The sequence below is a fragment of the Cercospora kikuchii genome (assembly GCF_019650295.1).
Source record: "Cercospora kikuchii DNA, contig_00007, whole genome shotgun sequence".
Classification (NCBI taxonomy): Eukaryota; Fungi; Ascomycota; class Dothideomycetes; order Mycosphaerellales; family Mycosphaerellaceae; genus Cercospora; species Cercospora kikuchii.
The window spans coordinates 2,860,435-2,887,456 of NW_025408588.1; the positions used below are offsets into that span (position 1 = coordinate 2,860,435).

The 27,022-nt window shown below is 53.5% G+C and overlaps 13 protein-coding genes across 13 annotated transcripts; 7 read left to right on the forward strand and 6 right to left on the reverse strand.

The window, feature by feature from the left end:
- Positions 1–162: 162 nt before the first annotated feature.
- Positions 163–2,404, reverse strand: CKM354_001122200 (uncharacterized protein; the record flags this gene model as incomplete). Its single annotated transcript, XM_044806701.1, has 3 exons — positions 163–1,763; positions 1,820–2,111; positions 2,327–2,404. The coding sequence occupies 3 exons, from the start codon at positions 2,402–2,404 to the stop codon at positions 163–165; spliced, it is 1,971 nt and encodes a 656-aa protein (XP_044662636.1).
- Positions 2,405–3,368: 964 nt separating this feature from the next.
- CKM354_001122300 (uncharacterized protein) lies at positions 3,369–4,473 on the forward strand (the record flags this gene model as incomplete). Its single annotated transcript, XM_044806702.1, has 3 exons — positions 3,369–3,565; positions 3,615–4,391; positions 4,440–4,473. The coding sequence occupies 3 exons, from the start codon at positions 3,369–3,371 to the stop codon at positions 4,471–4,473; spliced, it is 1,008 nt and encodes a 335-aa protein (XP_044662637.1).
- Positions 4,474–4,654: 181 nt separating this feature from the next.
- Positions 4,655–5,647, forward strand: CKM354_001122400 (uncharacterized protein; the record flags this gene model as incomplete). The annotated part of the gene is made up of 3 exons (XM_044806703.1): positions 4,655–4,692; positions 4,753–5,013; positions 5,086–5,647. 3 exons carry the CDS (start codon positions 4,655–4,657, stop codon positions 5,645–5,647), a joined length of 861 nt encoding a protein of 286 aa, XP_044662638.1.
- Positions 5,648–5,713: 66 nt separating this feature from the next.
- CKM354_001122500 (glucan 1,3-alpha-glucosidase ROT2) lies at positions 5,714–8,736 on the reverse strand (the record flags this gene model as incomplete). The annotated part of the gene is made up of 2 exons (XM_044806704.1): positions 5,714–8,601; positions 8,661–8,736. 2 exons carry the CDS (start codon positions 8,734–8,736, stop codon positions 5,714–5,716), a joined length of 2,964 nt encoding a protein of 987 aa, XP_044662639.1.
- Positions 8,737–9,186: 450 nt separating this feature from the next.
- CKM354_001122600 (nucleoside diphosphate kinase) lies at positions 9,187–9,907 on the forward strand (the record flags this gene model as incomplete). Its single annotated transcript, XM_044806705.1, has 4 exons — positions 9,187–9,308; positions 9,362–9,540; positions 9,593–9,723; positions 9,776–9,907. 4 exons carry the CDS (start codon positions 9,187–9,189, stop codon positions 9,905–9,907), a joined length of 564 nt encoding a protein of 187 aa, XP_044662640.1.
- A 1,427-nt stretch (positions 9,908–11,334) lies between these two features.
- Positions 11,335–13,083, reverse strand: CKM354_001122700 (uncharacterized protein; the record flags this gene model as incomplete). The annotated part of the gene is made up of 1 exon (XM_044806706.1): positions 11,335–13,083. The coding sequence occupies one exon, from the start codon at positions 13,081–13,083 to the stop codon at positions 11,335–11,337; it is 1,749 nt and encodes a 582-aa protein (XP_044662641.1).
- A 282-nt stretch (positions 13,084–13,365) lies between these two features.
- CKM354_001122800 (uncharacterized protein) lies at positions 13,366–14,622 on the forward strand (the record flags this gene model as incomplete). The annotated part of the gene is made up of 1 exon (XM_044806707.1): positions 13,366–14,622. The coding sequence occupies one exon, from the start codon at positions 13,366–13,368 to the stop codon at positions 14,620–14,622; it is 1,257 nt and encodes a 418-aa protein (XP_044662642.1).
- A 275-nt stretch (positions 14,623–14,897) lies between these two features.
- CKM354_001122900 (uncharacterized protein) lies at positions 14,898–16,020 on the forward strand (the record flags this gene model as incomplete). Its single annotated transcript, XM_044806708.1, has 3 exons — positions 14,898–15,598; positions 15,666–15,756; positions 15,808–16,020. 3 exons carry the CDS (start codon positions 14,898–14,900, stop codon positions 16,018–16,020), a joined length of 1,005 nt encoding a protein of 334 aa, XP_044662643.1.
- Positions 16,021–16,200: 180 nt separating this feature from the next.
- Positions 16,201–17,112, reverse strand: CKM354_001123000 (uncharacterized protein; the record flags this gene model as incomplete). Its single annotated transcript, XM_044806709.1, has 1 exon — positions 16,201–17,112. One exon carries the CDS (start codon positions 17,110–17,112, stop codon positions 16,201–16,203), a length of 912 nt encoding a protein of 303 aa, XP_044662644.1.
- A 2,242-nt stretch (positions 17,113–19,354) lies between these two features.
- CKM354_001123100 (uncharacterized protein) lies at positions 19,355–20,723 on the forward strand (the record flags this gene model as incomplete). The annotated part of the gene is made up of 3 exons (XM_044806710.1): positions 19,355–19,437; positions 19,583–19,894; positions 19,994–20,723. The coding sequence occupies 3 exons, from the start codon at positions 19,355–19,357 to the stop codon at positions 20,721–20,723; spliced, it is 1,125 nt and encodes a 374-aa protein (XP_044662645.1).
- A 481-nt stretch (positions 20,724–21,204) lies between these two features.
- CKM354_001123200 (uncharacterized protein) lies at positions 21,205–22,765 on the reverse strand (the record flags this gene model as incomplete). Its single annotated transcript, XM_044806711.1, has 2 exons — positions 21,205–22,124; positions 22,180–22,765. The coding sequence occupies 2 exons, from the start codon at positions 22,763–22,765 to the stop codon at positions 21,205–21,207; spliced, it is 1,506 nt and encodes a 501-aa protein (XP_044662646.1).
- Positions 22,766–22,799: 34 nt separating this feature from the next.
- On the reverse strand, positions 22,800–23,297 carry CKM354_001123300 (uncharacterized protein; the record flags this gene model as incomplete). The annotated part of the gene is made up of 1 exon (XM_044806712.1): positions 22,800–23,297. The coding sequence occupies one exon, from the start codon at positions 23,295–23,297 to the stop codon at positions 22,800–22,802; it is 498 nt and encodes a 165-aa protein (XP_044662647.1).
- A 1,200-nt stretch (positions 23,298–24,497) lies between these two features.
- Positions 24,498–26,190, forward strand: CKM354_001123400 (uncharacterized protein; the record flags this gene model as incomplete). Its single annotated transcript, XM_044806713.1, has 2 exons — positions 24,498–25,595; positions 25,645–26,190. The coding sequence occupies 2 exons, from the start codon at positions 24,498–24,500 to the stop codon at positions 26,188–26,190; spliced, it is 1,644 nt and encodes a 547-aa protein (XP_044662648.1).
- Between the last annotated feature and the right edge of the window lie 832 nt (positions 26,191–27,022).

Genomic DNA, 27,022 nt, shown 5'->3' on the forward strand with positions numbered 1-27,022 from the left:
GCGACTGGACGTCTCGAATTGCCAGGTCCATTGCATTGTGACATTGGGCGTGGAAGCAGGAGCCCAACATGGGAAGCACTTGTGAAATTCGTCTCTTCACCTGGGTATATATGTTCTACATGTAGACGAGATACAGAACAGGTTTGCTAAATGGGGAAACGTTCAATTCTGTTCAACCTTCTTCTCCATCTCATTCTCATGAGACTTTCCAAAATTCTTCTCTTGCTTCATGGTGTGCAGGTTGCCTGCAACATAGTTCTCAGTGCTCTGATCGTTCTCGGTCGTGAAGCACGCGAGAATGATAGCAGTACCGGTGAAGGCGAGCGTAACGAGGAAGACCGTGCTGGCTGCTTGGCTGAATGCCTGTCGGAAAGGTTCTTGCACGGCAGCTTGGATCTCTGGGGTCATGCCTGCGATCGAGTCGTATGGTGCTTTGCCCTGCACAGCGACTGCCAGGTCGGCCAACGAACTTTCGGGAAGCCCAAGACCGGTCGCGACAGGGTTAATGTTCGCGGGGATTGTGACAGCAAGGCGGTTGCCGAGAGTGGCAGTAAAGACGGCGACGGCGATAGCAGAGGTGAAGTTACGGATACTGCCACTCAAACCACCACCTTGACCGATTTCTTCTTGAGAACGGAGAGGGAAGGTGGATGTTGTGATCGAGACAGCTTCGACAATGCCGATCGCGAAAGAACCTGGAATGAGCAGGCCGAGTGTAAGCGTCTTGTTATTGAGGTCGGTCGCGCAAGCGGTGATCAGGCCTGCTGCAATGATGGCAGAACCAATCATCGACCACTTTGGACCGAAGAAGTAGACCACAAATCCGTGGCACATCTGTGCGAAGACAAAGGCCATGTTGATCAGTCCAGCGAGAGTGCCCACGTCGTACTCGCTGATTTGGCCTCTTCCGCGGTAGAGGATTGTGACGACCTGTGGGAATACAATGGCACCGCCGTAGTACACGCAAGCACCGATACCAGTGTTCCATGCAGCCGACTGGAAGCGAATGTTCTTGAACAAGTGGAGTGGCAGATATGGCTCCTTGCCCTTCTTAGAGATGAAGATTTCGTACGCAGGCAGGAAGCCGAATAGAGTGATGCCGCCAACAACCATGGTGGAGATGACCTGACCAGAGGACCATGGGTAAAGCTGACCTCCCCAGTTGAGACCGAAGATCAAGATACATAGACCTCCGCTGTAAAGAACAAGACCGATCCAGTCAAAGTTGACCAGCAGATCTCTAGCGAGCTTCTTTCGGTGCAACATGCTGAAGGTCGGTGGGTGGTAGAAGAGATACCACGAAATAACGCTGGTAGCATTGATCGCCGTGAGGAACCAGAAGCTGTTTCTCCATGCTCCAGGATAGCCCTGAAAGCTGTATGCGACTCTTGCGGCCAAAGGACTCGTCGGTGTTGTCATCAGATAGCAGTACGAGTTTGCGAGGTAGCGCCATTTCATTGGCACGATTTCGGCAACAACCCAGAAGAAGGACTGCTGGAATGCGACTGCGATACCGATGAAGACTTGCGCACCGATGAGGGTGTTGATGTTCTGCGCAGTAGCTCCAATGATGGATCCGATCAGTGCGATGACTGAGCCGATGATGAAGAACCATCGTCTTCCGAAGATGTCTGACAGCTGACCGACCATCAAGAAAAAGATGGCACCACCAGCGAGATTGACCAGTGGAACCCAGTTGATGTTTGGATCTGGGCCGAGCTCTTCGTTGATCTGGGTGAGGACAGGTGCGATCAGACCGTAACCTGTAATGTCTCGTCAGCTGTGCCATCACCCAGATACCCTCGAAGCAGCTACTCACCACCGATGCCCCCCATGAAGGCCATTCCGATGGCGAACATGGTTCCGATGAAGTTGACGGAGAACCAGTAGCTCTTGTCAATTTTGTCGGAGTTGCGTCCCTTGGCTTCATCTGCTCGATCATCGTCGGCGCGATGGTCGACATATGAAGGGTCGCTAATGTCGCTGCCAGATGCGTTGGCAGCTCTCTCGACGTGATCGCCATCCCGGCTAGCATCTGTGGACTTGTGATCGATATCCATCTTCAGTGACGGCGTTCCTGTGGCATAGGAGAAGAGAAAGAAGCTGAAGATCTCGAGAGGATAGCATCAGCAATATAAGTTCACAAAAACAATCACTTCTCCTCACCTGGATGGCTAGGGCTAGCGAGCTGATGGCTTGCGATCAACCAATTCAGCATAGCTTTTCTCCTCCCCACAAACGTTGTTCCCTTTCTCCATGCACAGTTCCATGCTCACCGTCTCGGGGAGTTTGATTATTGCTGTTGTGGCTTGCCGCTCTCGCTTACCGCAAATAGTAGTTGATGTTCTTCTGTAGCGCGTACCGCTCCGCCCTGCTCAGAACAGGCTAGCGGGGGCTTCCACATGCACGGCTTTAACGCGAGATCCATGAACATGACTGGATACCAAAGGGAGGTACGTCAGATCTCGGTCGGAATGCATGCCAACCGCTTCGATATGCTTTATATGCTTGTCGACAAGTGGTTGTCTAGATTCGATTGCTGGGGCCATATGGTCTTGGAATCTGACCGAACGTACGCTACCCCATGGGGTCTGCTGCACCCCGCATGGCACGAACATCGCAAGGGCTTGAACGGGGCTTTGCGTATGGATGAAGCTTTGTTCGATAAGGGTCGAGATCTTGAAGAACAGAAAAAGGAGCGAGCACAGGGCGACGTTCAGAGACTGGCGGACGCCAAGCATGACGTCGGCTCCATCTGCCCAAAGCACGCGACTGCATCTGGATGCGAGACAGGTGTACACAGTACATGCTCTTCACGAGGGCAGATACTACCCATCGATACCTGCAAGGGCATTCCTCTGCCAATGGCCAAGTCACCAGCGTTTGGAAAGATCAGCTGAGAAGCCGACGCTGCTTGTCGCCAAGCTGGAACAGCTCAGCTCTTGCTGCCAACAAGCAGAATGGGCTTCGCAGACAACACCTTCCACCGCTGAAGTCTAGCGTATACTCATGGGGATAAGCCTTAGACAGTAAGATCGTGCTGCTTCTGCTGTCCGTCCGACAAGCCACTTTCATGGAGCAGAAGCATCCCTCTTGGAACGGAAAATTGCCTGTTCGAAGATCATCAATGCGTGGGCGGCTACCAAAACAGAGAGCGAAGACCGTGTACACCTGCGCCGCTCATGTGCCTGAATAAACTACGGCAGAGACGTGTGAGCCTGTAGTACCTCTATAATAGTACGGCACAATGATTTCTCAGTCTCCAGGAAGGCACGATGCCACAGCGTCCTGAGTATGAAGCGCATTTTCAGGAGCTGCGACGAGCCTGCAGCAATGATGAGCTTGCGCAAGTGCAGCGGCTCCTCAATATGGCACATATCGAGAAGAGCGAAGCTTCTGCGCTGCTGGATCATTCGCTCGACAACCTCGACATCCTGAGATGTCTGCTTGACTACGGAGCGGATGCGAACGAGATTGACTTAAGAGACGTGCAATCGCGCGATTTGCTTATATTGTTGCTCGAATTCGGCTATGATGTCGCAAAGACCGGACACACCATTCTGCAGTGCGTGGAATATTATCGGCAGCCGATGAACACCGCTGAATCCTGACAGAGACTTCGCTGGCGACCGACAAGTCCTTGATCTGCTACTTGACCGCGGGGTCGACATCAAGAAAATCGAGACAGGAAGGACCGCGGACGGCCTGGCACTCTACCCGGGTGGCTACGACAACTCGGTCAAAGTCCTCAATGTTGTGGCGGCGAATGCAGACATAGAGCTATTTGATCATCTGGTATCGAGAGGCGCAGAGCCATCCAAAAGCCTGGCTTTACACTACACTTCAAAGTGCAAGGTCCCTGAACGCGCTGTCGCAATGCTCCCGCATCTCTTGGATGTATATGAAATGGACATCCATGCCGACACCGATGATCTACGGAACTTCTTCCACGATTCGCCTGATTCCGGCACACCCCTGTGTAGTGCCGTCTATTACAAGAACCTGGCCGTCGTTGAGGAACTGCTCAAAAGAGGTGCTGATCCAGATCGGTGTGGAGCCACGGGTCATTTGCCAACCTCCAAAGCCATGGGTGACGCGCTTTTCGAAGGCTTCTTGCCTGCACTTGCACCATTATTGGAGGCAGGTGCTGACCCTACGCTTGCGCTGCGCCATGCCGTCAGGAGAGGAAACGTCGATTATGCTAAGACCTGTCTTGGCTACGGTGGGGATGTGAAAGCTGGGTTACAGATAGCCCATGAAAGAGAAGCCAGGCGATCGAGAGAGTGGGCGAATATGCCAGCAGATGTTGCCGACGATGAGGCGCCGCGATATGAGGCACAACGAGAACGAAACATTGCTATGATTGACTTTTTGAAGAGCTGGAAAGGCGAGTGAACAGTGAAACACTTCGCTCGCAAGCTGCGCACACGATTCTACAGCTTCGACCATGATCATGCAGAGCTACCAAAATGAGTGGCCACAGTATCTCACACAAGAGCATGCAGCATGCGGTCTGCTCGGCGCTAATATCAGTTCAGCAGTATGAGACAAGGCTGTGCCACCCGCGGCGGCTAAGGCACGTGACTGCGTTGAAGGCATGAGTAGCAGCTACTTCCCCAGCATACGAATTGTATTCTGCTCACTGCTCTCCAATATGGGACTCCTGGCCGTTCCGGACGCCGTCGTCAGGCTGTGAGTACATTCTAATTCTTCGACCGCCGCCAAATGCGAACTAAGTCCATATCCCCACAGCGCTCTCCTCATCCTTACTATAGCATCATTCATACCACAATATCGAACAACCCAAGAGCGCAAAAACTGCGATGGCGTCTCCCTGACATATCTCCTCGCAAACATCTACATCACGAACTACATGCTCGCCATGATCATAGCAAGCATGGGACCTTTCAGCGTCGAAGATTACGAACAGTTCTTCCTAGGCCGTTCCATCGACCTGCGAGATCTATACGATCTTCTTCAATTCGCAGTGCCTGTGTTCGGATTCGCTACGCAGTAAGTTGAACCAATTGAAGTACTCCAAGCCTCTTTGCAAACATGGGAGAAACTGATCCAATTTTCTTTCAGCTTCTACCAAACCCTCACACTCCCACCAAAACGGCCCAAGGTCAAATTCCTCGCCGTCGTCATTCGACAATTCATCCTCCTGACCACGATGCTCCCAGCCATCGGCATCGTATTCACTGCAGATCAGTGGGGCCAACTAGTCTTTATGCTACCCCTCGTCTACGCACACCCCATAGTCCTAATCGCCGCCATCCTCGGTCCCATCAGACAAATTTTCAAAATGCGTCACCAGCCTCGTCCTGACGAACTCAGAGCTCTCTGCCCGCAAGGCCTGCTTCTACAAGCCCCCGCTTTCAGCCTCGTGGGCCTATCGCTTCTCTGGAGATTCTATCCAGGATCTTGGCTCTGGGAGAGTCACCCTGAGTGGCGGGAGAACAACACAATATTCGTGAGAATCTTCGTCGGTCTGAGGGAGTGGTATCGGATGACGGGTTGGTTCACGGTAGACTTTTTGATCATTGCGTTTGGACAAGCGCTTGTAGGATATGTTGCATGGAAGAAACAGAAACAGAAGAAAGCCACGAGCGCAGATGAAGAAGTGGAGAGGCAGCCCCTGTTATAAAGGCTCACTGTTGAAGTCTTCATATCTTCAGTTGCATTTCTATCAATACGGGAGCATACTTTTTACCTACAGGTCCGTCTTTCCTGTCGTCGCTTTCCCAAACGTAATCTTCCACTCACTCTGTATCTTGACCTGAGGGTTCTTCAAGACGGCCCAAGGAGCCTTGCCGTCTTCTTTCGCGTGGAACTCCAACGTCGCATGGCGTGCAGGCTCCGACTTGCCAGCATGCGACTCAGTGACCTCCACTTGGGTCTTGCCTTTCCAAGATTCTGGCGCACCTACGACGATGATCTTCTCGACACGAACCTTCTCCATAGTCTTGAGGTATGCTTTAGCACTCTTGCTGCTTGCACCATGGTTCAGGTCTTCGGATGTCAGACTTTGCGACTTGCCATCGAAGTGGAACTTGCGATGGATGTAAGCGCCATCTTGGTAGTCGAACGACTCTCCGTCGTCAAGGTACAGTGTTCCTTGCGCGTCACCAAAATTGCCAATGACCACGACAAGCGTCAAAGGATCATACTTCATCAGACCTGAGCTTCGTCGAGGGCGGTCACGACGAGGGATGATGTGGCCACCTTGCATCAGAAGAGGAATGGTCTCGAGAGGTGACGAGACTGCGACCTCACCAGGTCCTTCATAGGTCCAGAAATCGAAGTAGTCGTAGTATTTCTCCTTGTCCGCGAGGTAGACGGTCGTCCCGGGCTGCTCAGCCTTGGTAACAGGCTTGGCAAGCAGACCAGTGCTACCGAGGTAGAGCTGATCATCAATGGTGAAACCCTTCTCATCACCTGGAAAGACGTAGTAGTTGGGGCGGACGATGGGCGCTCCAGAGACGTGTGATTCGTGGAAGGCTGTGTACCAAGCGGGCAGCAAGCTATAGCGGAGGCGAAGAACTTGTGTGATGATCTCCTGGTATGGCTGTCCTACAAGGTATGGCTCGCGGCGACGGGTATCAATGTGTGCGTGGCCTCGGAAGAATGGATACCAGATACCAGCTTGGTACCAGCGGGTGAGCAGGTCCTTCTCTGGGTTGCCGAAAAAACCTCCAACATCGGCACCCGCGAATGGGAAGCCGCTGATACCCATGCTCAGGACCATAGGAATGGAGGCCTCGAGGTGTTCCCAGTTGGCCTGGTTGTCACCAGTCCACATTGCGCCAAGTCGCTGGCTGCCGGAGAAGAATGAGCGGGTAAGGACGAATGGTCGAACGTTGTGCTTGGCCTCTTCCTTGTCACGGGCAAGCAGACCTTCATAGGTGGCGTTGATGAGAGTCAGACCGTTCAAGTTGTGCACATCGCGATGTTCCCAATTGCCGTGATGGACGTTGTCTTTTGGCATAGTCGTCTCTGGTCCGTTGAAGACGGAAGGCTCATTCATATCGTTCCAGAGCCACAAGTTCTTCGCCGAGCCGGTGAACTTGCTGTATTGGAAGAGGCCCGCCCACCATTTTCGTGCAGCTGGACTGAAACAATCGACCCAGTGACTGCTTCCTGGCCAGCACCAACCTTCGTAGATGTTGCCATCTTTGTTGTGGACCGCCAGGTCTTTCGATTTCAGCTCATCCACGATTGGGTAGTTGGCCTCGTTCTTGATGTGCGGGTCGATGATCGCAACGAGTTTGCGCTCATGTTCGTCGAGCTGCTTCTGCATGCTCAGAGGATCCTTGAAGGTCAGCGGGTCCCAGGTGAAGTACTTCTTGCCCTCAGTGTACTCAATGTCAAGCCAGATGACATCGTATGGAATGTTGTTCTTGTCGAACTTCTTGTCGACATCTTTGACATCCTCATCCGTGACATAGTTCCAGCGACATTGGTGGTAGGCGATGGAGAAGTGTTGTGGAAGTTGCTGTGTGCCAGTGAGCTCGGTGTAGGCGCCTACGACATCTTGAGGTGTTGGCCCAAGGAAGACGAACACATCGAGCAAGCCAGACTCGCTGATAAAGTGACTGTCAGTGCTGGCACCGGAGCCTAGTCCGACCTTGTTGGCTAAGCTGGAGCGTTTGGTGATGTCCACCCACGTCTCGGCAGCGTTCAGCCAGAAGACGCCGACAGTGGAGTCCTTTTTGTGGGCTTGGAGAAGTGGGATCGAGCCATACAGTGTCATGGGGCTGTCCATCTCATACTCGAAGACGTCGCTGTTGTACAGCCTGTACGGCTCCTTGTATTTGCCGTCGCCGCCACGAGTCTCTCTGAGGCTGAGGGGGCTTGCGTGCTCGGCCAAGCCGTAGACGTGGTCGTAGCCTGGGAAGGAGATGTCCAAAGCGACAGATTCTGGGCCGCGTGGTTTGGTGTCTGTGTTTCCACCAAAGGCTTCGTCCCACCAGGTGCTCTCATCTTCCGCGTGGTCGTCCTTCTTCTCTGCAGCCTCCTCGCCTTCCTTCTTTTCTGGCTCTGGCTTGTCCACCTTCTTGCGCCAGTGCTCCACATTCAACAGTCCACGTTCATTGAAGTTGACCTGAGTCTCGCCATCGCGCTTCCACTCGATGGCAAAGGGCGAGTGTTGGATGATGGCCTCGAACTTGCTGGCTGGACCGTAGACCACCTTTGTCGTACCCTTTACTGCATCGTTCGAAAGTGCAGCACCCTTGCTGGGGGTGGTGCCTCCAACAATGACCCATGACTCCGCCTCGTTGTATCTCTCCTTGCGGATCTTGCTGTCGTGACGAAGCTCAATTTGGCCCTTCTGCCTTTTCTCCTCGTCGATGGTCACGCGAGCGACTCCAGATTCGTAGAATGCAATTTTGATAGGTAGACGAACAGACTCGTCGCTGTGCGCCAGCTTCTTGTATACAGTGCCGGTGAGCAGGCCATCGTTGAACTTGATGCTCGATCGGTCTAGAGAGTAGGGAGCTTCCCACTTGGAAGCAGCGAGGGCGGTGTCGGCGTACAATCGATTGCGTTTGCAGAAGCCCGACTGGTCACAGGTCTTGAAGTTTTCATGTTTGACGCTCACTGAGGGTTGGACGTTAGCTGTGACGATTGACGCTACAGCATTGGTGTATGCAGCATACCGGCCGGCGTGATGAAAGTGAAGGCGGCTAGGAGCAACACCAAGCAGGAGTGCCACGAGGCATTGAAACCCTTCATACCGTTTCCCTGCCGTTGCTCGCCTGGAACAAGACTTGTAGGACACGCGACAGAATAGGTGGAATAGACAATGTTCAGGAGGACTGTGCGGTGCTCCAGCTGTTCGCTTCACAACACCAGCATCTCGGCGCTTGGGGTTTTTCCATGCCGATGCTCGAGAAGGTGCAATGCCTCCAACAAGAAGTCGTGACACGCCAACACATCACAACGGCAGCAGCATCCTCTCTGTGCCGCCGGTGGGAAGGCGTGGACGACACTCACGTCTCTTCCACTCACTCTGTATCTTCCTTGCGCCCATTCTCGCCACTGCATCTCTCCCGACTCCTCTCACACCCTCGACCTCGTTTCAACATCTCCACGACTTCTGACACTCCCACTGCGTTTCCCCTGCATAGCGCTGCCCCTCCAGCCCACTTCGCTGGCGGTGTGCGGAAAGATTTCGAAGCTTGAATGTCTGGAGATCAACAACCGCCCATCTTCAAACACCTCAATCCCAAAGACCGTTCCCGCCTCACAACCGTCCTCAAACACAAACAAGAGGAAGCCGCCACCATGTCTGCCAACGAGCAAACGTATGTCCAGACCCCACCCAATGGCTGCGTGCAGCATCTGACACTCCCGCCAGCTTCATCGCCATCAAGCCAGATGGTGTCCAGCGTGGACTCATCGGAGACATCATCTCCCGCTTTGAGAAGCGTGGCTTCAAGCTCGCTGCCATCAAGCTCGTCTCACCATCCCAGGAGCACCTCGAGAAGCACTACGAGGACTTGAGCTCCAAGCCTTTCTTCAAGGGCTTGGTCACCTGTATGCAATTCCGATGAAAGAGAGGCAACACAGAGAGACTGACAATTGTCAGACATGGGTTCCGGCCCAATCTGCGCCATGATCTGGGAGGGACGTGATGTCGTCAAGACCGGCCGTGTCCTCCTCGGTGCCACCAACCCAGCTGCTTCCAGCCCAGGCACCATCCGTGGTGACTACGCTATTGTACGTTCTTTCCACCTGTTCATTAAAGCACCTGCTGATCAGTTCTGCCCAGGACGTCGGCCGAAACGTCTGCCACGGCTCCGATGCCGTCGAGTCCGCCCAGAAGGAGATTGCTCTTTGGTTCAAGCCAGAGGAGATCCAGAGCTGGAAGCAGGCCCAGCACGACTGGATCTACGAGAAATAGATGATAAGCGCTAGGAATGAGATCATGACCATCATGTGGAAAGGATGAAAAAAGCTTCGGAGACTAGAGGTTGATTCATATACACCGCCGAGGACATCACGTCCGGAGGCAAAGATAGCTATCAAAGCCAAGTCCATCTACATGATGGCAGGCGAATGAAGAGCTGAAGAACATCCCCTTCCAGTTCGAGATGGCGCTTCACTGACAATGATGGCACCCAGCCCGGCAGCTTCGCACTAGAGAGCCAAATGCTGGCTTCCCATCTGGCACCGGACAATCACCTGGAGGCTCAGCAGAGAGTTCTGGTCATCAGCAGACATGTTTGTTCCGATGTCTCAGTCTGCGTTGGGCTCAGCCCTCTGCGTCAAACATGCCCTACAACGTTACAATAATCAACAGCAGGACAAGGCGTTCCAGGACGCGAAACTCGAAGTTTCCAGTTTCCACCACACCCATGGCACAAACATCCCATGCCGGAGCACATGATACTCAGAGTCAAAAGGGACCGTGTTCTCACTCGGCGGAGTGCCTGGTCTGATCCCGACGACACAGCATCACACTTCATCACTTGTCCTTGGGGCTTCCATACAAGCACCTTCACTCGTCCGCTGTCCCTCACTTCGACAACCTTCTGTGCCGTCTCTTAACTTGCTACAGCTCGATCCGTCACTTTCCTCACTCACAACTCCCCGGCCTCTTCTCAGGTTCATCTTCGACCCCAAACCGACGCAACGAGTAAGTCCCTCACCAGCACAACTCCTGCCCCTACCGAAAACACCCCAAATCAAGCACTCCCCACCCTACCCAAAACACTCAAAATCAAGAAATCATGCCCGAGCCAAAACCACAACACATCTGCCGCAAAGAAAAATGCGGAGCGTTCTTCGAATCAAGAGAAGCTCTCACGGCTCACAAGATCCAAGGACAAATTGACCTAGATCAATATGACACTCAGCCACATTGGTGCAAGTACTGCGGCGAAGTTTTTGAAGGCGTGGAAACTTTTGTTAGCCACACTGAGACTTGCTGGAGTGAGCATGGTGATAGCAGACATAAATGGGGACATCTAGGGAGGAAGGAGGGGTAGTGAAGGGAAATCGAGAGTTACTTGGAGATGGACGACGGATGTTACGGGGAACAGGGTGGATCGAGCTTCGATAGGACGCTTTGGCAGCAGCTCGCCGAATGAAAGCGGAGCGAGATCATGTACAGAAGGACATTGAGGCGATGGAGCGTGGGAGAGCTGCGGCGACGGTATTGTTGTCCAGGCGCTGTGCAATAGCAAAGGAATGCAGGCTGTAGATTGCACGTCCGTTGTTGGGTGTTCACTGTACACAAATTGAAGCCGCAACCTGTAAAAGAACTCAGTTGGTGATTAAATTCACCGGTTCCATTCTATGTCTTTCAGATTTGTCCGATGGTCGCGCCTATTGCTTCACTTTCTTCTTCTCCGGCCCTTCTTCTTCCTCATCATCGCTAAGTTCTCGATATATCGTTTGCGGTTGCGTCGTCTTCCACGCATTTGTGAACATGGTATCATTCTTCGCCTTGTCCGCATACTTCAGCAACGCCTCCCGAGGATCCTCATCTCGCAGACTGCTGAGCGGGATTTGACTCTTGATGTACTCTTCGTCAGGATTGCCTTTGGCAAAAGGCGTCTGTTGGGGAATGTGAGGACGTCGGGGATCGCGAGAGCGGCCTGAAGCTGTGAGGCCCACATTAGGATGACGAGCAGCGAAAGAAGCGGCACTGGGAAGAGCAGCACCGCCGGGTGTGATGATGGCATCGCCAGAAATGCCGGATGAAAGGTCCGTGGTGAAATTCGGGTCATCGTCAATGTGGCGACGCTTGGGCGCACGAGACATGACCGTTTTGGCGCCTGCGGTGGAGGTGTTGGGGTTGTAGAGGATGTGAGTCTCCGCATTCGCAGACCCGGTCACGATCTGGTTGAGTTTGGGATGCCAGAGGACCGTGATGAGAGGAGATCCTGGCGTGACTGGAGTGACGAGTTCCGGTTTGAGAGTGCCAGGGTTGAGGATGTGGAGGTTGCCTTCTTGTGATCCGGTCAGAATACTGGTTGATGTCGGAGAGAAGCGAATGTTCGTCGTGGCGTATTGAGATGATGTCGAGGTGTGAGATATGGTCGTGACAGGCTGCTTGAATTTGCGCGTATCCCACAACTTGATTGTATCATCGCCGCCTCGCGTGACAACCATGCGGCCAGCCGAGTCGATGTCAAGCCCACTGGTCCATGTGTCGGGTGTATGTGCGTCTCTGATTTCTGCTGCTGGTCGAGTATGTGGTCCCTCGCCACTCCACATCACCAGTGATCCATCCAGCGCAGCACTGACCAGCAAATTGTTCCCTCCCTGCATCGGCGAACCCCATGCCACAGCTGTCATTCTCGTGCGCCCTGCTGAGCCTGCAGCCCGCGACTTGTGCACGATGACCTCCTTCTGCTGTCGTGGGTTGTTGATGTCCCAAATACGAAGCGTGCTGTCCGTTCCCGCCGTGACACACAAATTGCGATCTGTAGGATGCCAGCATCCTGTCGTGACCTCACTGATATGTCCCTTGGTATTGTGCATGTCTCGCAAGTACATGTCGCCTTTCACGAATTCGCATATCGTGTCTCCATCTCTACTCAAGATCTTCGCTTGTGGAAGTGCTGTCGCGACCAAGACGTGGCCTGCTGAGAGTGGGTTGAATACAACCTGGCTAACAGGGTGGTTCTCGACGTTGGCCGAGTTCTTCGAGGCATTTGGATCGACTGATTTAAATGCGCGGATTGTGGTGGGTGTCATGGACGCGAAGTCGTGGAACTTGAGCGTGCAGTCCATGGATCCAGTGATTAGACGTCCTCCAGATGGATCTATAGTCGCCGCTGTCACCGCGCGCTCGTGTGTCTTGAGGACCATCTCATGCGACACTGGATACTCGTCATCCTCATCGTCGCTATCGTCCTCGTCGTCATTGTCCGAATCGTCATCTTTCTCGTCGTCGGAGTCTTTCGCTGCGCCGATGCGCTGCTCTTGTGCGCCACCATTGACCGGTCGCTTGCTCAGATCCACCTGCTTCTGCACATTCGCCTCTCGCGATTGCTTCCCGAAGGATGTCGTTCCCAGAAATTTCTGTAGCTCGTCGTCCTGCTCGATCTCAGGCTCGTGGTCGTCCATGGTGGAAGCTGTGCGCGTGAAGACGAGAAGCGGAAAGCGCGAAGAGAGACGGCACTTACGCTGACGCGGACTTCTACGTCTACAGGCTCACTCGCGGGAATTGTTCCTTCCCCTTCGGCGATGATGCTTGCGAGCCAGAAAGTGCGTTGGTCGCGAAAGTGAAGTCACTGAATGCCAAGACCAGGTCCTGCCGCTTGACTCGCATGTGCTAAAAGTTGTCTCTCGATCGCGTCTCATCTTTCGCGAACCCATCATCTCTGCATAACCACACCGACCACCACAATGACCGACGTCGCCGAAGCGTCCACCGCGCCTCTATTCGAGGATACCACCGCGCCCGCCGCCGAGACATCGACTGCTCTCACAACGACCAACAGCGATGGCACTGTCACGCAGAAAGTGAAGAGGACGAAGATCATCAAGCGCAAGCGTCGGCCAGCGCGACCCCAGCAAGATCCCTCGACATTCAAAACCGAGCCACCTCCTCAGACTGGAACGATTTTCAACATCTGGTACAACAAATGGTCAGGCGGCGATCGCGAAGATGCGCTTTCCTCAAAACAACAGGCAAAAGGACGATGCAATGTCGCACTGGATTCTGGTTACACACGAGCGGACAAAGTGCCGGGCTCCTACTTCTGCCTCTTCTTCGCGCGCGGGTTGTGTCCAAAGGGTCAGGATTGCGAATACCTGCACAGGCTTCCCAACAGCAGGATAGGCAAGGATGGGCCAGGTGGTGGGCTGGGCGACATCTTCCCCAGCAACGTGGACTGCTTTGGACGAGACAAATTCAGCGACTATCGAGATGACATGGGAGGTGTGGGTTCTTTCATGCGAATCAACAGGACGCTGTACGTGGGGCGGATACATGTCTCTGACGATATCGAGGAGATCGTGGCACGGCATTTTCAAGAGTGGGGACAGGTGGAGAGGATAAGAGTGTTGCCTTCGAGAGGCGTTGCCTTTGTGACATATGTGCATCTTGCAAACTCGGAATTCGCGAAAGAGGCCATGGCGCACCAGAGTCTGGATCATAACGAGACGCTGAATGTGAGGTGGGCGACCGTGGATCCGAACCCCGTAGCACAGAAGAGAGAGGCGGCGAGAATTGAGGAGCAGGCAGCAGAGGCAATCCGACGAGCACTGCCTGCCAGCCACGTTGCAGAACTTGAAGGGCGAAAGTATGAAGGTGCAGATGGAGAAGAGGAGAGGAAGAGGAGAAAGATTGAAGGCACATTTGGATTGCAAGGCTACGATGCTCCAGATCATGTCTGGTGTGCCAGCGAAAAGGCGCGCATCGAATCCGGAGAACAGCAAAAGCAGATCGAGGCAGCTCCTGCAGAGGATGACGACGAGGACGATGCGCCGTTACAGATCACTGGCGGTAACGCGCAGCAAGTCTCGAACGGGGGTTTACTTGGAGGAAGCACACTTGCAGCGCTGCAGGGGCTCAGAGCAGGTGGCGATGGCGCAAGCAAAGCGCCGGATAAGCCTGCCGGGCCGCTGGTGGGCTATGGAAGCGACAGCGACGACGACTAAACAATCTTGCAAATATAGGGCCACCAGCGAGATAATCATTATGAGACCACTTACCCAGTAGCATTGGGGTAATTGGGGTAGAAGAGCTCACAGAATAGCAGTCGGCTCTACTCCGAACCTCGGACCAAGCATCCCCACCTTGACTTCACCTCATCAATGACCTCCATTTCGAGTTCTTTCGATTTTACTGATATGCTATAGGAGTAACTTCCATTCTTACATTGAATTAGATCAGATCTTCTCAACATCCACTGGAAACACCTGATTCGCCCGACATGCCTCTCGAATCCGACCTCAAGCTCGATCAATCCAAATTCCACCCCTCGGCTGTCAGTCAACAAACCCAGGACTACAATGCCAACCTCATGAAAATCGGAAACGCAGGCCCCAAATGGTACGAAGTCGGAGCCGAAAAATATCGTCAAATGCGCTGGAATGGAGAGACTCCAATGCCCAAACCTACTGTCCTATCCGAAGGCGAGAACATCGAATTGCCTTCTCGCGACTCTGGCCGGAATATTCCTTGTCGCGTATTCAAACCTGCTGATGGGAAGAAGCCCAATGGCGTGTTCTATCATATTCATGGTGGGGGATGGGTATTGCAAAGCGAGCAATTTCAGGATCTCATGCTGAAGCGGTATTCCGATGAGGCGGATCTGGTGGTTGTGTCTGTTGGGTATCGACTCGCGCCGGAACATCCTTACCCGGCGGGGAATGAGGATTGTTTCGATATTGGAGAGTATCTGGTTGATCATGCGGAAGAGAAATTTGGTGCAGAACTGAAGTTTGTGGGTGGAGATAGTGCAGGCGCTCATCTGAGTGTTTTGACGGCGATGAAGTTGCTGGAGACCAGGAAGGAGTGGAAGGGATTCAAGGGACTGGTGTTGAATTTTGGGTGTTACGATTTGACGGAGAGTATGCCGCAGATTCGGCATTTTGATTTGCCTCTAGTGCTGGACTATGATATTATGCTGAAGTTCATAGGTCTCCCTTTTTCTTTTGTTGTGTTTGGAGATCGATTATGCTGACTTGTGTTTTGTCAGATACTTCGAGGCGTACCTACCTGGCAAGTCCAAAGAAGATCGAAGAGATCCTTGGATCAGTCCCCTTTATGCCAAGCTGAACGAGTATAAGGTTGGTGTTTTTGCTCGCTCTTGTTCCGACACATACTGACTGGGCGTACAGCTCCCATCTGCTCTCTTCACTTGCGGGACGTCAGACCTATTACTGGACGACAGCGTCATGATGTCTACGAAGTGGGCGATGAGCGGCGCTGAGAGCATTTTGAAGATTTATCCTGGCGCGCCACATGGCTTCTCATTCTTCCCTGTCGGCGGTACAGAGCGGACCGATGAGTGTCTGAAGGACATCGGCATGTACATGAGGGAGAGGCTGTGAAAGTCGCGGATGCGAATTCTAAGTCGGAGCTGCGAACCTCGAGAAGTTCAAGTGACAGTCGTGTGTTGATGGAAGTAGCAAATGCGGTGTGGAGGTTCTCGAAAAACTTGCAGAATGTCAACTATGCTGATCTCACGTACAGATCACACGGGCTTCCGGTCTGAGAAGCAATAAAACTGTTCACTCTAATGAAGATCCGAAATCAAAAGCACGTCGAGCTACATCTCGCACCTCCTCAGAATTCTCAGGCCTCTCTGCGATAGCCTTGAATCGCTGCAACCAGAACTCCCACCTCGCCGGGTTGAAAGCATGTTGGCCATCCCACAAGACGCCTTTACTCCACGGTAACCTGTTCGTACCGGGGCCATTATCATAGTATGCATATGGGAAGTCATTCTGCTTGAGCTCTTCCCCGGCATAAATGATCCAATAGGCTGCGGGGGGAGCCGCATCCTCAAGTTCGGCTGGCGACAAAGGCTGCTCCAGAGCTTCGATCATGGCGAATAGGCCCCAGAGGTCCAGTTGCTCTACATCTGGGGCTGCCGTGTGTAATTTGGCCATGAAGGCATTCAAATTGGCCCAGCTCGTGGCCGAAAGATATTGACCGCGCTGTTGTCGCCACGGCGGCCGGTCGGTCTCAAAGTCGATGTTTTTTGGCCGGTCGTGAAGGCGTGGATGTAGAGGTGCATCGAACTCAAAAGCCCCCCAAACATGGATGAAGTTGTCGAGATTCCGATTCATGTCCTCACTGTCAAGGTCATGCTGATCGATCGTTTGAGTGACAGAAGTTGGCACTGGCGAGTCCCGCAACTTCAGTACGAGTCTAATCAAATGATCTTGCTGCACAGCATCGGGGTCTAGTTGTTGAACAACGACGAGTAGAATTGCGAATAGATATCGGGATTCTGTCCTGTACTGGTCCACCGTGGGCTGTTGGGTGCCAGCTGAGCTAAGCTCTATCGATGCATCGACAACCAGCTCTTCTATCCTTTCAGGGCTCGCAGCGGTTTCGTCCAGAAAAGTGACAAGTCTGTTGAAGATGAAGTGGTTGCTCGGATCAGAAGCGATCCAGTCTGGTTCATTGAGCGGCATAGTGTCGATTTAGTCGTGTGACTACAGTGGCTTGATGAAATCAGAATCTACACGCAAAGCGCTGGGGTCGTTCAATTGAAGGAAGTGAGAGAGCAAGACTGTCTATGGACATGTACTGCTGCACTTGCCGCCCGCCATCGGCCCGGAGCCTTGGCGTGCTCCTTCTTCGAGACCTCATCCTCTGCTCATCGCCTTCGACATCGTGGACAGTATCTAACATCGCTTTGCCGCCTGCTGCACTCATGCGCACACGCCGAATGTCTTTTTCGAGCGATCTCAGGCGCTTCAAACGCCGTCATACCTTGCGCTCACGTCGGGTCGCCCCGAGGTTCAGTACTCAAGTGGCACAGCAAACCTTCCTATGCACACGGAGCGAAAATAGCACTTTGCCTTTCTCTGGAGCCAGGAACTCCTTAACATAACCCCATATTCTTGGACGATCTGGGTCCGCATCTATGCCGCGCGCTTGCGATGCTTTGAACATGCAGCTTACTGACGGCGGAACGAATCTGGATAACTCCTTCGCTAACAAATCGGACAGCATACTGATCGTAGCGGCCACGTCGCAGGACTGTATCATTCTGTTTGAGCCTCAGCGATGCTGTGGAAAACAGTCCCAAGACCCTTTAACGTTTGTCTTCAATGGTGAACGCCAAAGACACTACCATGATGCATGGCAGTGCACAGCGCCTGTGGCACGAAGTTGAAGGGTTACAGCTGCGGATCTACGACATTCAATGTACAACCTCGCTGTGCCTAGCTTTGTGCTGCACTCTACTGTGCCGCTGCAGATGCTATGTTTAGTGCACATCTGTCAAGCAGCCCGTAGTCGCCATGCAATATCTTGCGTTTTAGTCTGACCTGCCCGCTAATGGCGTCTTCAAGCGAGTAACCGGGCGTTGGAATCTTCATTGCGCGCTTGATGAGACCTGTGCCTCTGCTGCGCAGGAACAACACCGTGGCAGTGATCTGCCACCACCCCCACGATTGGATGGCAAGCTTAGCCATACGACTCGGGGATCTCATGCTCTAGGCCTAGGAATAGCATTCATGATGCAGCTCGTTTCAGGACTGATCCTACGATGTGTTGGCTTTGCGCTCAGCTGGAAGGGTATTGCGATATAAGATGGAAGTTACTCGCAAGCAGAACAGTAGCGACCCAGCAGTACAACATTCTACGTTCCAGGACACCACGAAAATTACAATCAAGGCAGGCGTACTTCATCATTGAACGAAGCACTATTTCAATTGTTACACAGAGACGCAGTAGATGATGAGGCGAACTTTCTTCTTGAGCGTCATTGCTCTACCGTGGGCGATCCAGGTATGAGCTTCTGCGTAACGGCTAATTTAGACAGATGGACTAAGAGCGTACAGGCTTTATTGATCAACCGAGACGATTGTGCTGGCATCAAATGCGACGCTCCGGGATGTGATGGCACGAACAACTTCTTGAAAGATGGCCAGGGCCAGTGTTTCGATGGCCCGTGTGCAGGACAACCATGCTCTTCTGTATGCCCTTCGACCAAAGTATCGTGCAACAAGTCCGACTGTAAGTCTATTGATCACAATTCTGTGGTTGCATGTATTGGCCACGGCCCAAGCTGATCTCTGCGTAGGTACTGCACTCTTTGGCGGTGATGATTCTTCTTGGACGTGTTCAACCGGTCAATACACTGGCTGCCCATGTGAAAATAGCTGTCCTGTGGAACTTCCAAAATGCAGTGATAATGTATGCCAGGGCTCTTCCAACCTTGCAGATCAGTACGGCATATGTGGCTCGCCCGAGCTGTCTGATTGCGCATGCATCAACAGCTGTCCGTCTTCCCCACCGGCCTGTTCCGCAGACGACTGTAACGGAGGGAACAACCCAGACGGCAGTGAATCGGTTTGCACGAGTGGCTCCAAACTGGGCTGTCCGTGTCAGTCGATTTGCCCTGAGGAAGTGGATTGTAGCGACCCACAATGTGATGGCTACAACAACAGACACGAACCGGAGAATTCTTACTGCTCGGAGGGGTCACACATGGGATGTCGTTGCAAGTCGCAAAGTCTGAGAGGCGCTTATTCCTGCTCTCTGCCGGATTGTTTGGGGGTACACAACCTCAATGAGGATGAATTCTGCACTGCTGGACAATACCGTGGATGCGGGTGCCTATCAGACTGCCCTTCCCAGCCGCTCGCTTGTTCTGACATTAGCAAATGTGATGGCGTCGACGGAAAATGCACGCTGGGTCCAGCGATGAATTGTGACTGCACAGGCACTTCGCCAACAAGGAAGAGACGGCCAACGAGGACTACCGTTCCGCGCGCAGAGACTCCGAGGTACGTGTTCAAGTTGTTAGGCCGATATCAGTCTTTCAGTCGTGCGTCACTGGAGCGTACCTGAAAGAGATCGGTTTTGGCATGGCTGCGGCTGCTTAGTCCTACCCTGCGTGGAATGTTGGCGCGCTAACTAATCCCATACTAGGCCGGACTATGGTATACCTTCAGCCTTTTACGTTTGTGAGCCGCGAGCGGGGTCTTCCAGGAATGCAAATCAGAACGCTCGCTCCTATCCTCGTACGCAGATCGCAGAGGCTTTAGATATAGCGTATCCACTCGCATTGCTGCGCAGGAACATTACAGCTGCGAACGGCAGAGTCTACCCAACGCGGTTCTACGCCAGAGGACCCGACGCAGCAAATTTCCAGATTCCCGAGAACGACCGGCGAATTAATGTCAACAGACTCATGGAGTTTCCCCTCCTCAGGAACGAATTTGGAGTATTTGTAGGGTTCAGGTAAGTACGAAAGTCCAGCGACCACAATCCGCGATCCCATTGCAGGATCGATTGAGAGAACATCACATTACATATTGCAAGTGCTGAAACCTCGAGTAGGGAAGGACTGGAACAAGGACCGGATCGCGTCGTCTTCGACGGACGTACCGGCCGATTTGCAGGCGTCTTCACTCATCGTGGTGAAGAGGACAATCGCTTTCACCGTGCACTAGGACACGACGCAGAAGTTAACAGACCAACAATACCGCTCGACTTCCCGCCCACGATCGTCGTCGCGGATCCCTTCGGATACCCCTGGTTTGGCGGAGGCATAGATAGCTTTCCCAGCAAGCGAAGTGGCCCGGCCAACGACAGTGGCAGCGCAGCATCAGCACCAGCTCCCGCAAACTTCCCACTATCCAAAGACGGCTGCCCGACAGAAAGCGGACAATGCTACTGTTATAACACAGTAACGATCTTAGGCTGGTTCCCGCGCGAAGCAGGTCTCCAAGCTATCGACCAAGCCTGCAACGACTGGAAAAGTCAAAGAGTCCCTTACACGAAATCGCTAAATGACATCAAAACTCTCTCAGCAACGAAGAAAATCAACTACAATGGTAAGGACTGGACGATCGATATGTCTTTCTGGACGGAAGTGCCAAAGAAGCTTCCTCTGGGAGAATTCCCAGTCAAGCAAAAGGATTGCGTGACAGCGCTTAGGAGTGCGATGGATAATTGTCAGACTGCGGATGTTGAGAGGAAGATTGGAGGGCAGTATTTATTGAAGGTCGGGAATTTGGGGACTCGGCAGTTTGTGATTCATCCTGGGGTTGGTAATCCTGGGCTGTGAGGAGGATACCTGGAGAGCGACTGGAATGGCTGGAGCTGGATCTCCGCCAAAGTCGGTGTACACGAAGAACTAATGACGGCAGCGGTGCAATTCCGAAGCGAGCTTGCGATGGACAATATGTACTTGGCGGCGTATTCGCCACAAATGCGCGGATCTTAGTGTCTCAATATTTGGCAAACTTGTTCATAGACTTCAGACAAATGTTCTTTTTCAGATGATTAACCGAATGACTGAATGTAAAAGCCCTTGCAAGCTCGATCCGCTGCTCCTTCGTCGTGCAGCCAAATGCGTCGCCGGGGTCTCTCGAAGCGATCGTAGGTACGATATTCATGCTGGATCAGGCAGAAACTTATCTGGCAATATGTATACGTGCAATAGGTATGCTCATCAACAGGTCAGTCTCTACCTCAGCGGTTGTACAAGAACAAGACCCCATGGCTCGCTGCTCTGTTCATTACATTCTTCGGGCCGCGCTTCATCATCACACACCACCGAAGTCCTTCACGCCCACCGACCCCGCAGTCTCGCTGTTTTGTCTGATCTCCTTTCTGATCAGAACATCTCCGTCACCGCGGCTCTGTGAGCGAATGTGAGATGCCATGGTCGGCGACACAGGCTCAGCTACGACATTCGACTGCACATTTTGCGGCGTAGAGATCTGTGAAAGGACAAAGTGGTCGTTGCTGTTCGACCTCATTGCTGGTGATCGATCTTTCTTGAAGTGGGCTGTGAGTCTGTTCCAGGGCTTCTCTTTCGTTGGTGGTGAAGTTGTCGCAGTGTATTGATTCTGCTGGTTGCTTCCTCTGCCTTCGTTGATAGTCTCGAGAAAAGACATCTTCTTCGGACTGGGCTCGCTGTCGGTGACAGACTTGCTTGCACTGTCGAAGCTGCCCAGCGTGGTTGGGCTGGTCGACATGCTGTCTTTGCGGTTTTTGCTGAAGAACATGCGTGCTTTGCTGCCGACTGAGCTCATGGTGGTGGCAGGACTGGCGCGTGGACTGCCCTCCTTGAGGCTTGGCCAAATCTTGCCAAAGCCACAAGCCAAGAGGACATCGCGATACATGCGTACGGCGTCTTTGCCAAAGCCGAAAATCATGAAGATGACGATACCTCCAGCGAGCCAGATGTAGCGGTCCCACAGAATGTTGCCATCGCTTGGTACCATGACCACCGCGTCCCAGCTGTATGCAGTTGGGTGGTGAACATCGTTCCAGCTGAATGGACCGAGGCCGTCGTTGCCGATGGTAGCGTAGAAGGTATAGACATGCAGTGGAAAGTAGGCCAGTGTGCAGAGTGCACAGAGGGCGTAGAGTCTGAGAAACCGAGATCGCGTAGTTTGATTGTTGGCGAGGATGGACCGGAACTGCAAGCGGTACTTCATCAGTCGGTACAGGATGAGCACTGTAGGGATTGTCAGTCGAAGTCGCTAAAGAAAGAATTGGCAATCGATGCCTACCACTGTAGTACACGTCCAGCAGAGTCCAGAGGAGCGGTGGCATCAGAATGAGCACGACCATAGGCCAGCTGATGGAGAGGGAGGCGTAGCAGCCCGTGATGCCAAAGACGTAGTAGCGGAATGGCTGCACGATCCAGTGGAATGGCATTTGCAGAAGCGGAATGCCAACGCAGCAGAGCAGGTCGATGGCATATCCTCTGCGTCTCTGAGCTCTGGTGATGCCCCATGACGATCTCTCGGTGTCCATGACTTTGGCCAAAGCCCTCAAGATGCAGCTGATGGCGGCAGGCAGTGCATTCTGCAGAACGACTTGTAGCTTGACTTCGACGTCGCAGAGGCCCTCGCCAGTGTACCAGGAGCTCACATCGTCGTGAGACCAGATGATGGCGTTGACGAAGGATTGGAGGTTGGCGTAGAGAGCGCAGGCCACGAGGACTGTTGCCCCAATGTTGCGGTTCTTGAAGTGCCAAGTAAGCGGCGGGCAGATGAGGAGAGCGATCAGGAGGGAGAAGGCGCTGAAGACGATTGCTCGAGAGTGAATGAGGTTGCCGCTGTCAAGAGGCGGTGGTGGAGGTGGTGCGCTCATTTTGAGGACGTCTGATTTGGCACAGCTTTGGAGTTCAGTCGACGAAGAGACCGGTCGGGTTGATGTTCGCTTGACCTGGCTGCGCTGAAGTTGTGGCAGGTGAGTTGGGGTCGAGTGGTGGTGGTTCTTCGTCGATACCAAGCGATAGGTCTCTGTAGTTGATGGCAGCAATGCCGGCGATGATTGAGAAGGCAAGCAGACAGCTGAAGAATGAGAGTCGACGAAGATGTCTGAAGCTGTCAACGAAGGCACCAGAAAACCTCAATAGCAGAAATATCAATAGCACAGTTTTAATGAGAATGAATAGCAGCAGAAGGGTATCTTCAATAAAGACGGGCCGCAGCCTGGCTATTGAAGAGGCGAGTGGTGATGAGATGAGGTCCGTGAAAGCGACCATATCGTAATGGCGCGGCACATAGTGGGTATGAAGCAGGTTCGAAGACAGAGTGTACCATGTAGTGACACCGCGCGACATGCGCTTCGGCGGCCGAAGTAGGTGTTGTTTGAGGACGTTGGAGTTCTTTGAAGCCATATGTCTTGGCGGCGTCGCTGGAAGTGGTCGTCAATAGGCTTTTGTCAAGAGCACTTTCGAAACCTCTATTGACGGCACATCAGCGACAACAGCAACACCGCGCCATGGTTTCGCACGTCTGGGACATGCGTTGCGGGTATTGGGGGAGGGTTGGGAAATCGGCAGTCGCGTTCAGCAGCAGGCGATTGTCCTGACTTCTACGCTGCGAGCCACTTCCGGCTTTTGACAGCGTGACGGCGAGCGCTGAACAACGGCTGAGCTTGGTTTAGTCGCATCTGTGCCTTCCTGTCGCTGTGCACAGTAGGCCGGTTTTGGTGGCGGAGGCAATGTAGATGGAGGACGCAGTTCGCGGATATGGCCGGTCCGAGTGAAGACGAAGGCAAAGCGCATCAGACACAGCACAGCAGCAAGGATACCATCGGAGGCCGACCACATTCTCGTCTCGGCCATCAGCGTTGCTCCTCGCCCGCCAACTCATTGTCGCGTGGAATGCAGAGACTGCGGACGGTGACGACCTCGGGCGGCATCGTGATCAACCGCGGCTGATCTACGCGGATGGCGGTGATGTCTTGCAGATGGCGATGCGGCGGGCGCGACGGAAGCGGTCATGTTGTCCAGAGCGAGGTGTGTACATGGTGGAAGTCAGGTTGGTGGTGTTATGCTCATCGCGCGCGCGGTCGGCCAATCAGCGGCGCGCGTTGCAGGTCGTGCCTTCTCCCACTCCGCAGAACGGTCGACGGCAGCAACAAAGACGACCGACAAAGAGAGCTGCTGTCGACCTCGTGCGCCCGTTCTCACCCCAGAGCCTTCCCGCAGACTCTCCGAACCAGCGCCAGACGTGCTGCAGCGGCAATGCGTGCCCCTCGCTGCCCTCTGCTAAAGCCATGTCGCCCACCGCGTTGACGAGCGCGTCCGCCTCTTCGCGCTCCTCATATTGCCCTCGCTCGTGCCTGTCGTGACTGCTCCGACTGCTCTCGCTTCATTGCTCACCTCCCTCACAGCAGAACGACTTCTCCGCAGCGAAATTCACCTTTGCCACTCCAGCGACCAACCACGTCACAATCACGAGCACGAACCCGCGACAAGCATGTGGTGAATACAGCCATCCTCCGTGATCATCTACAGCCTCTTGCTCTTTGCTTGTCTCCCCCGACCTCGGATACGACGCGCCAAAGGTAGACTGGAAACGACAATACCAAAATGTCAGATACGGAGTCACAGCCGCTGTCTCGCCACGACAGTCTGATCTCTGTTGGATCAGCAGGTAAACCAGAGTTTCCAGCTGAGCTGGTTGGGAAGAAAGTATTGCTCGCCACCGAATCACTCGGACCCGTCAACGGCGTCTCGAGGACCACGCAGAGCCTCGTGGACTATCTCCGAAATCATGGCGTCCATGTCGCTACCTGCGCCCCCTACTACAAAGGCCAGCCGATCACAGCCGACTCGAAGCCGGAGAGGTTACCCATCGTCAACAAAGACTGGACGAGATCGATCGAAGCGAAGGCAGCCTCATTAGGATCGAGGGCGATTGGAGGCGCGTGGTCCTGGCACTTCGATCGTGATGATCCCAAAAGGGAGGCCCAGCCGCTGCTTCAGACCCAGCAGAAGCCACCGATGCTGAACCGACAGAGGAGCGAGGACGCCCGACGGAAAATTCAACAGGCTCGCAAGGAGAGGGCAAACCCTGAATTCCGCCTCCAAGGCACGCCTCTGCCCTACAATCCGGACCTCACAGTCGCCTACCCATTCCGTCTCGGCAAGGTGTACGACAACACCTTCAAGCCAGACATCATCTACCTAGCAAGTCCCGCTTCCGTCGGCTTTCAATTCCTGGTCCAACTCCGCCAGCTCGATGATGCCCCTCCGACGCTGCTCAACTTCCAGACTGACCTCGCTGCATATGCTGGAATTCTGTTCGCATCTCCTCTTGATCGCTACGGCGCCTGGCTACTTCATGTCGTACAAGGCTTCCTTTTCCGCGCTGCTTGTGTGCATACCATCTTCTATCCTTCTGCATACGTACGAAAGTACATGGAGGGAACCGGCGCTCCATCAGAGAAGATGATTCAGCTTGGGCGTGGCGTTGATACGCAACTCTTTAACCCAAACAAGCGCGATGACGAGTACAGGCGCTCCATTGCCCCGGACGGAGAGATTATTTTCTGCTGCATCTCACGCATCGCGCCCGAGAAGGGATTCGAATTTCTCGCACAAGCTGCCATGAAGCTCAAGGAGACCGGACTCAAATTCAAGCTCCTCATCGTGGGCGGCAACAAAAATCCAGCAGTCATGAACGAGGTGAGTGGTCATTTCACAAGCGATAGGATGTGGCTAACAGCTACTTCAGGTGCAAAGCTATTTCAAAGAAATGCAAGATCAGGTGGTCTTCACCGGCATGCTTCGCGGCGTCGAGCTTGCGAAAGCATACGCTGCGGCCGACGTGTTCCTGCACTGCTCCATTACCGAAACATTTGGACTCGTGGTGCTGGAGTCGATGGCTTCTGGTGTGCCAGTCGTTGCTCGCGATGAAGGTGGCCCTAGCGAGACTGTCAAGCATGGACGATCCGGCTATCTCGTGCCACCGCAAGACCTCGACACTTTCGTCCACTATGCCTACGAGCTTGGGACCAATCACGAACTCCGCGAAGAGATGATTGGTAACGCCCGCGAGCAAGCATTGAACACTACGTGGGATAAAATCAACAACCAAGTCGCGATGCGGCTCACGGAGGCGTTGCGTGAGTCCAAAGACCAGCCACCAAACGATGGCTACTATGGCACATGGGCAGCCATGTTCCGTGTCTACCTGGCTGTTGGGCTGGTTTGGGTCTTCTGGTTCATTGCGGTTATTCCTATGTTGATGTGCGGATTCGTGCATGGGCTGTTCAAGTAGGTAACAGCAGTGGAGGTAGTCACAGCGCATGCACGAGGATGAAGACTGGCCAAGACTACTTTTTGGATATGTCATGTAGACGATGGGAATTTCTGGGAGGATGATTTGATATTAGCACTATACCCGACAGATCGTGCGCTGTAGCGGCCGAATGGAATTGAAGCTTCATTGAATGCATCCTGCTCTTCCATACCACGAAAGCTGACAGTGACTTCTGAAGGACGATGAGGGTCGCGGCTTGCTGCCGTTCCAGCAGCTGTGAATACGCTGAGCAAACGGCGAGCTAGCGAAATCGCAAGATGCAAGACGAGGTTGGAGCACTCATTCGCATCCTTCACGATCGCAAGCTCCATGCAGCACTTCTTCCATGGTGCTTCCAGCGCAAGCCATTCTCAGGTATAAGTTCCCTCCTGGAAGACTGTGGATGTGCACAGTCCATACCAGACTACCAAGAAGAACACCCTCCCCGAGTGCTCAATCGATCAAACCAGCAACGACACTACTCCACCGAGCACACTTGCAAATCACTGTCAAGCCAAATCAAACCAAGACTATCAAAGACCAATCATCATTAACGACAATGCCCCACAAATCCTTCAACTCCTACGACGGCAAAAAACGCTGGACCTGTTGCGGTGCTCGTTCTCGTGGTCCGCTTTGTCTGATGGGCTTGTGCGTGAAGTCTAGCAAGAAGGACCCGCCTGAGATGGGTTTGGGGAAGAAGGCGGCGATTGGGGTTGCGGCTGTGGGGGCCGCGGTTTACGTGGGGAATGAGTATAGGCGGAGTAGGAAGGAGGAGAGGAGAAGGGGGTATTATTGATGGAGTGAGATG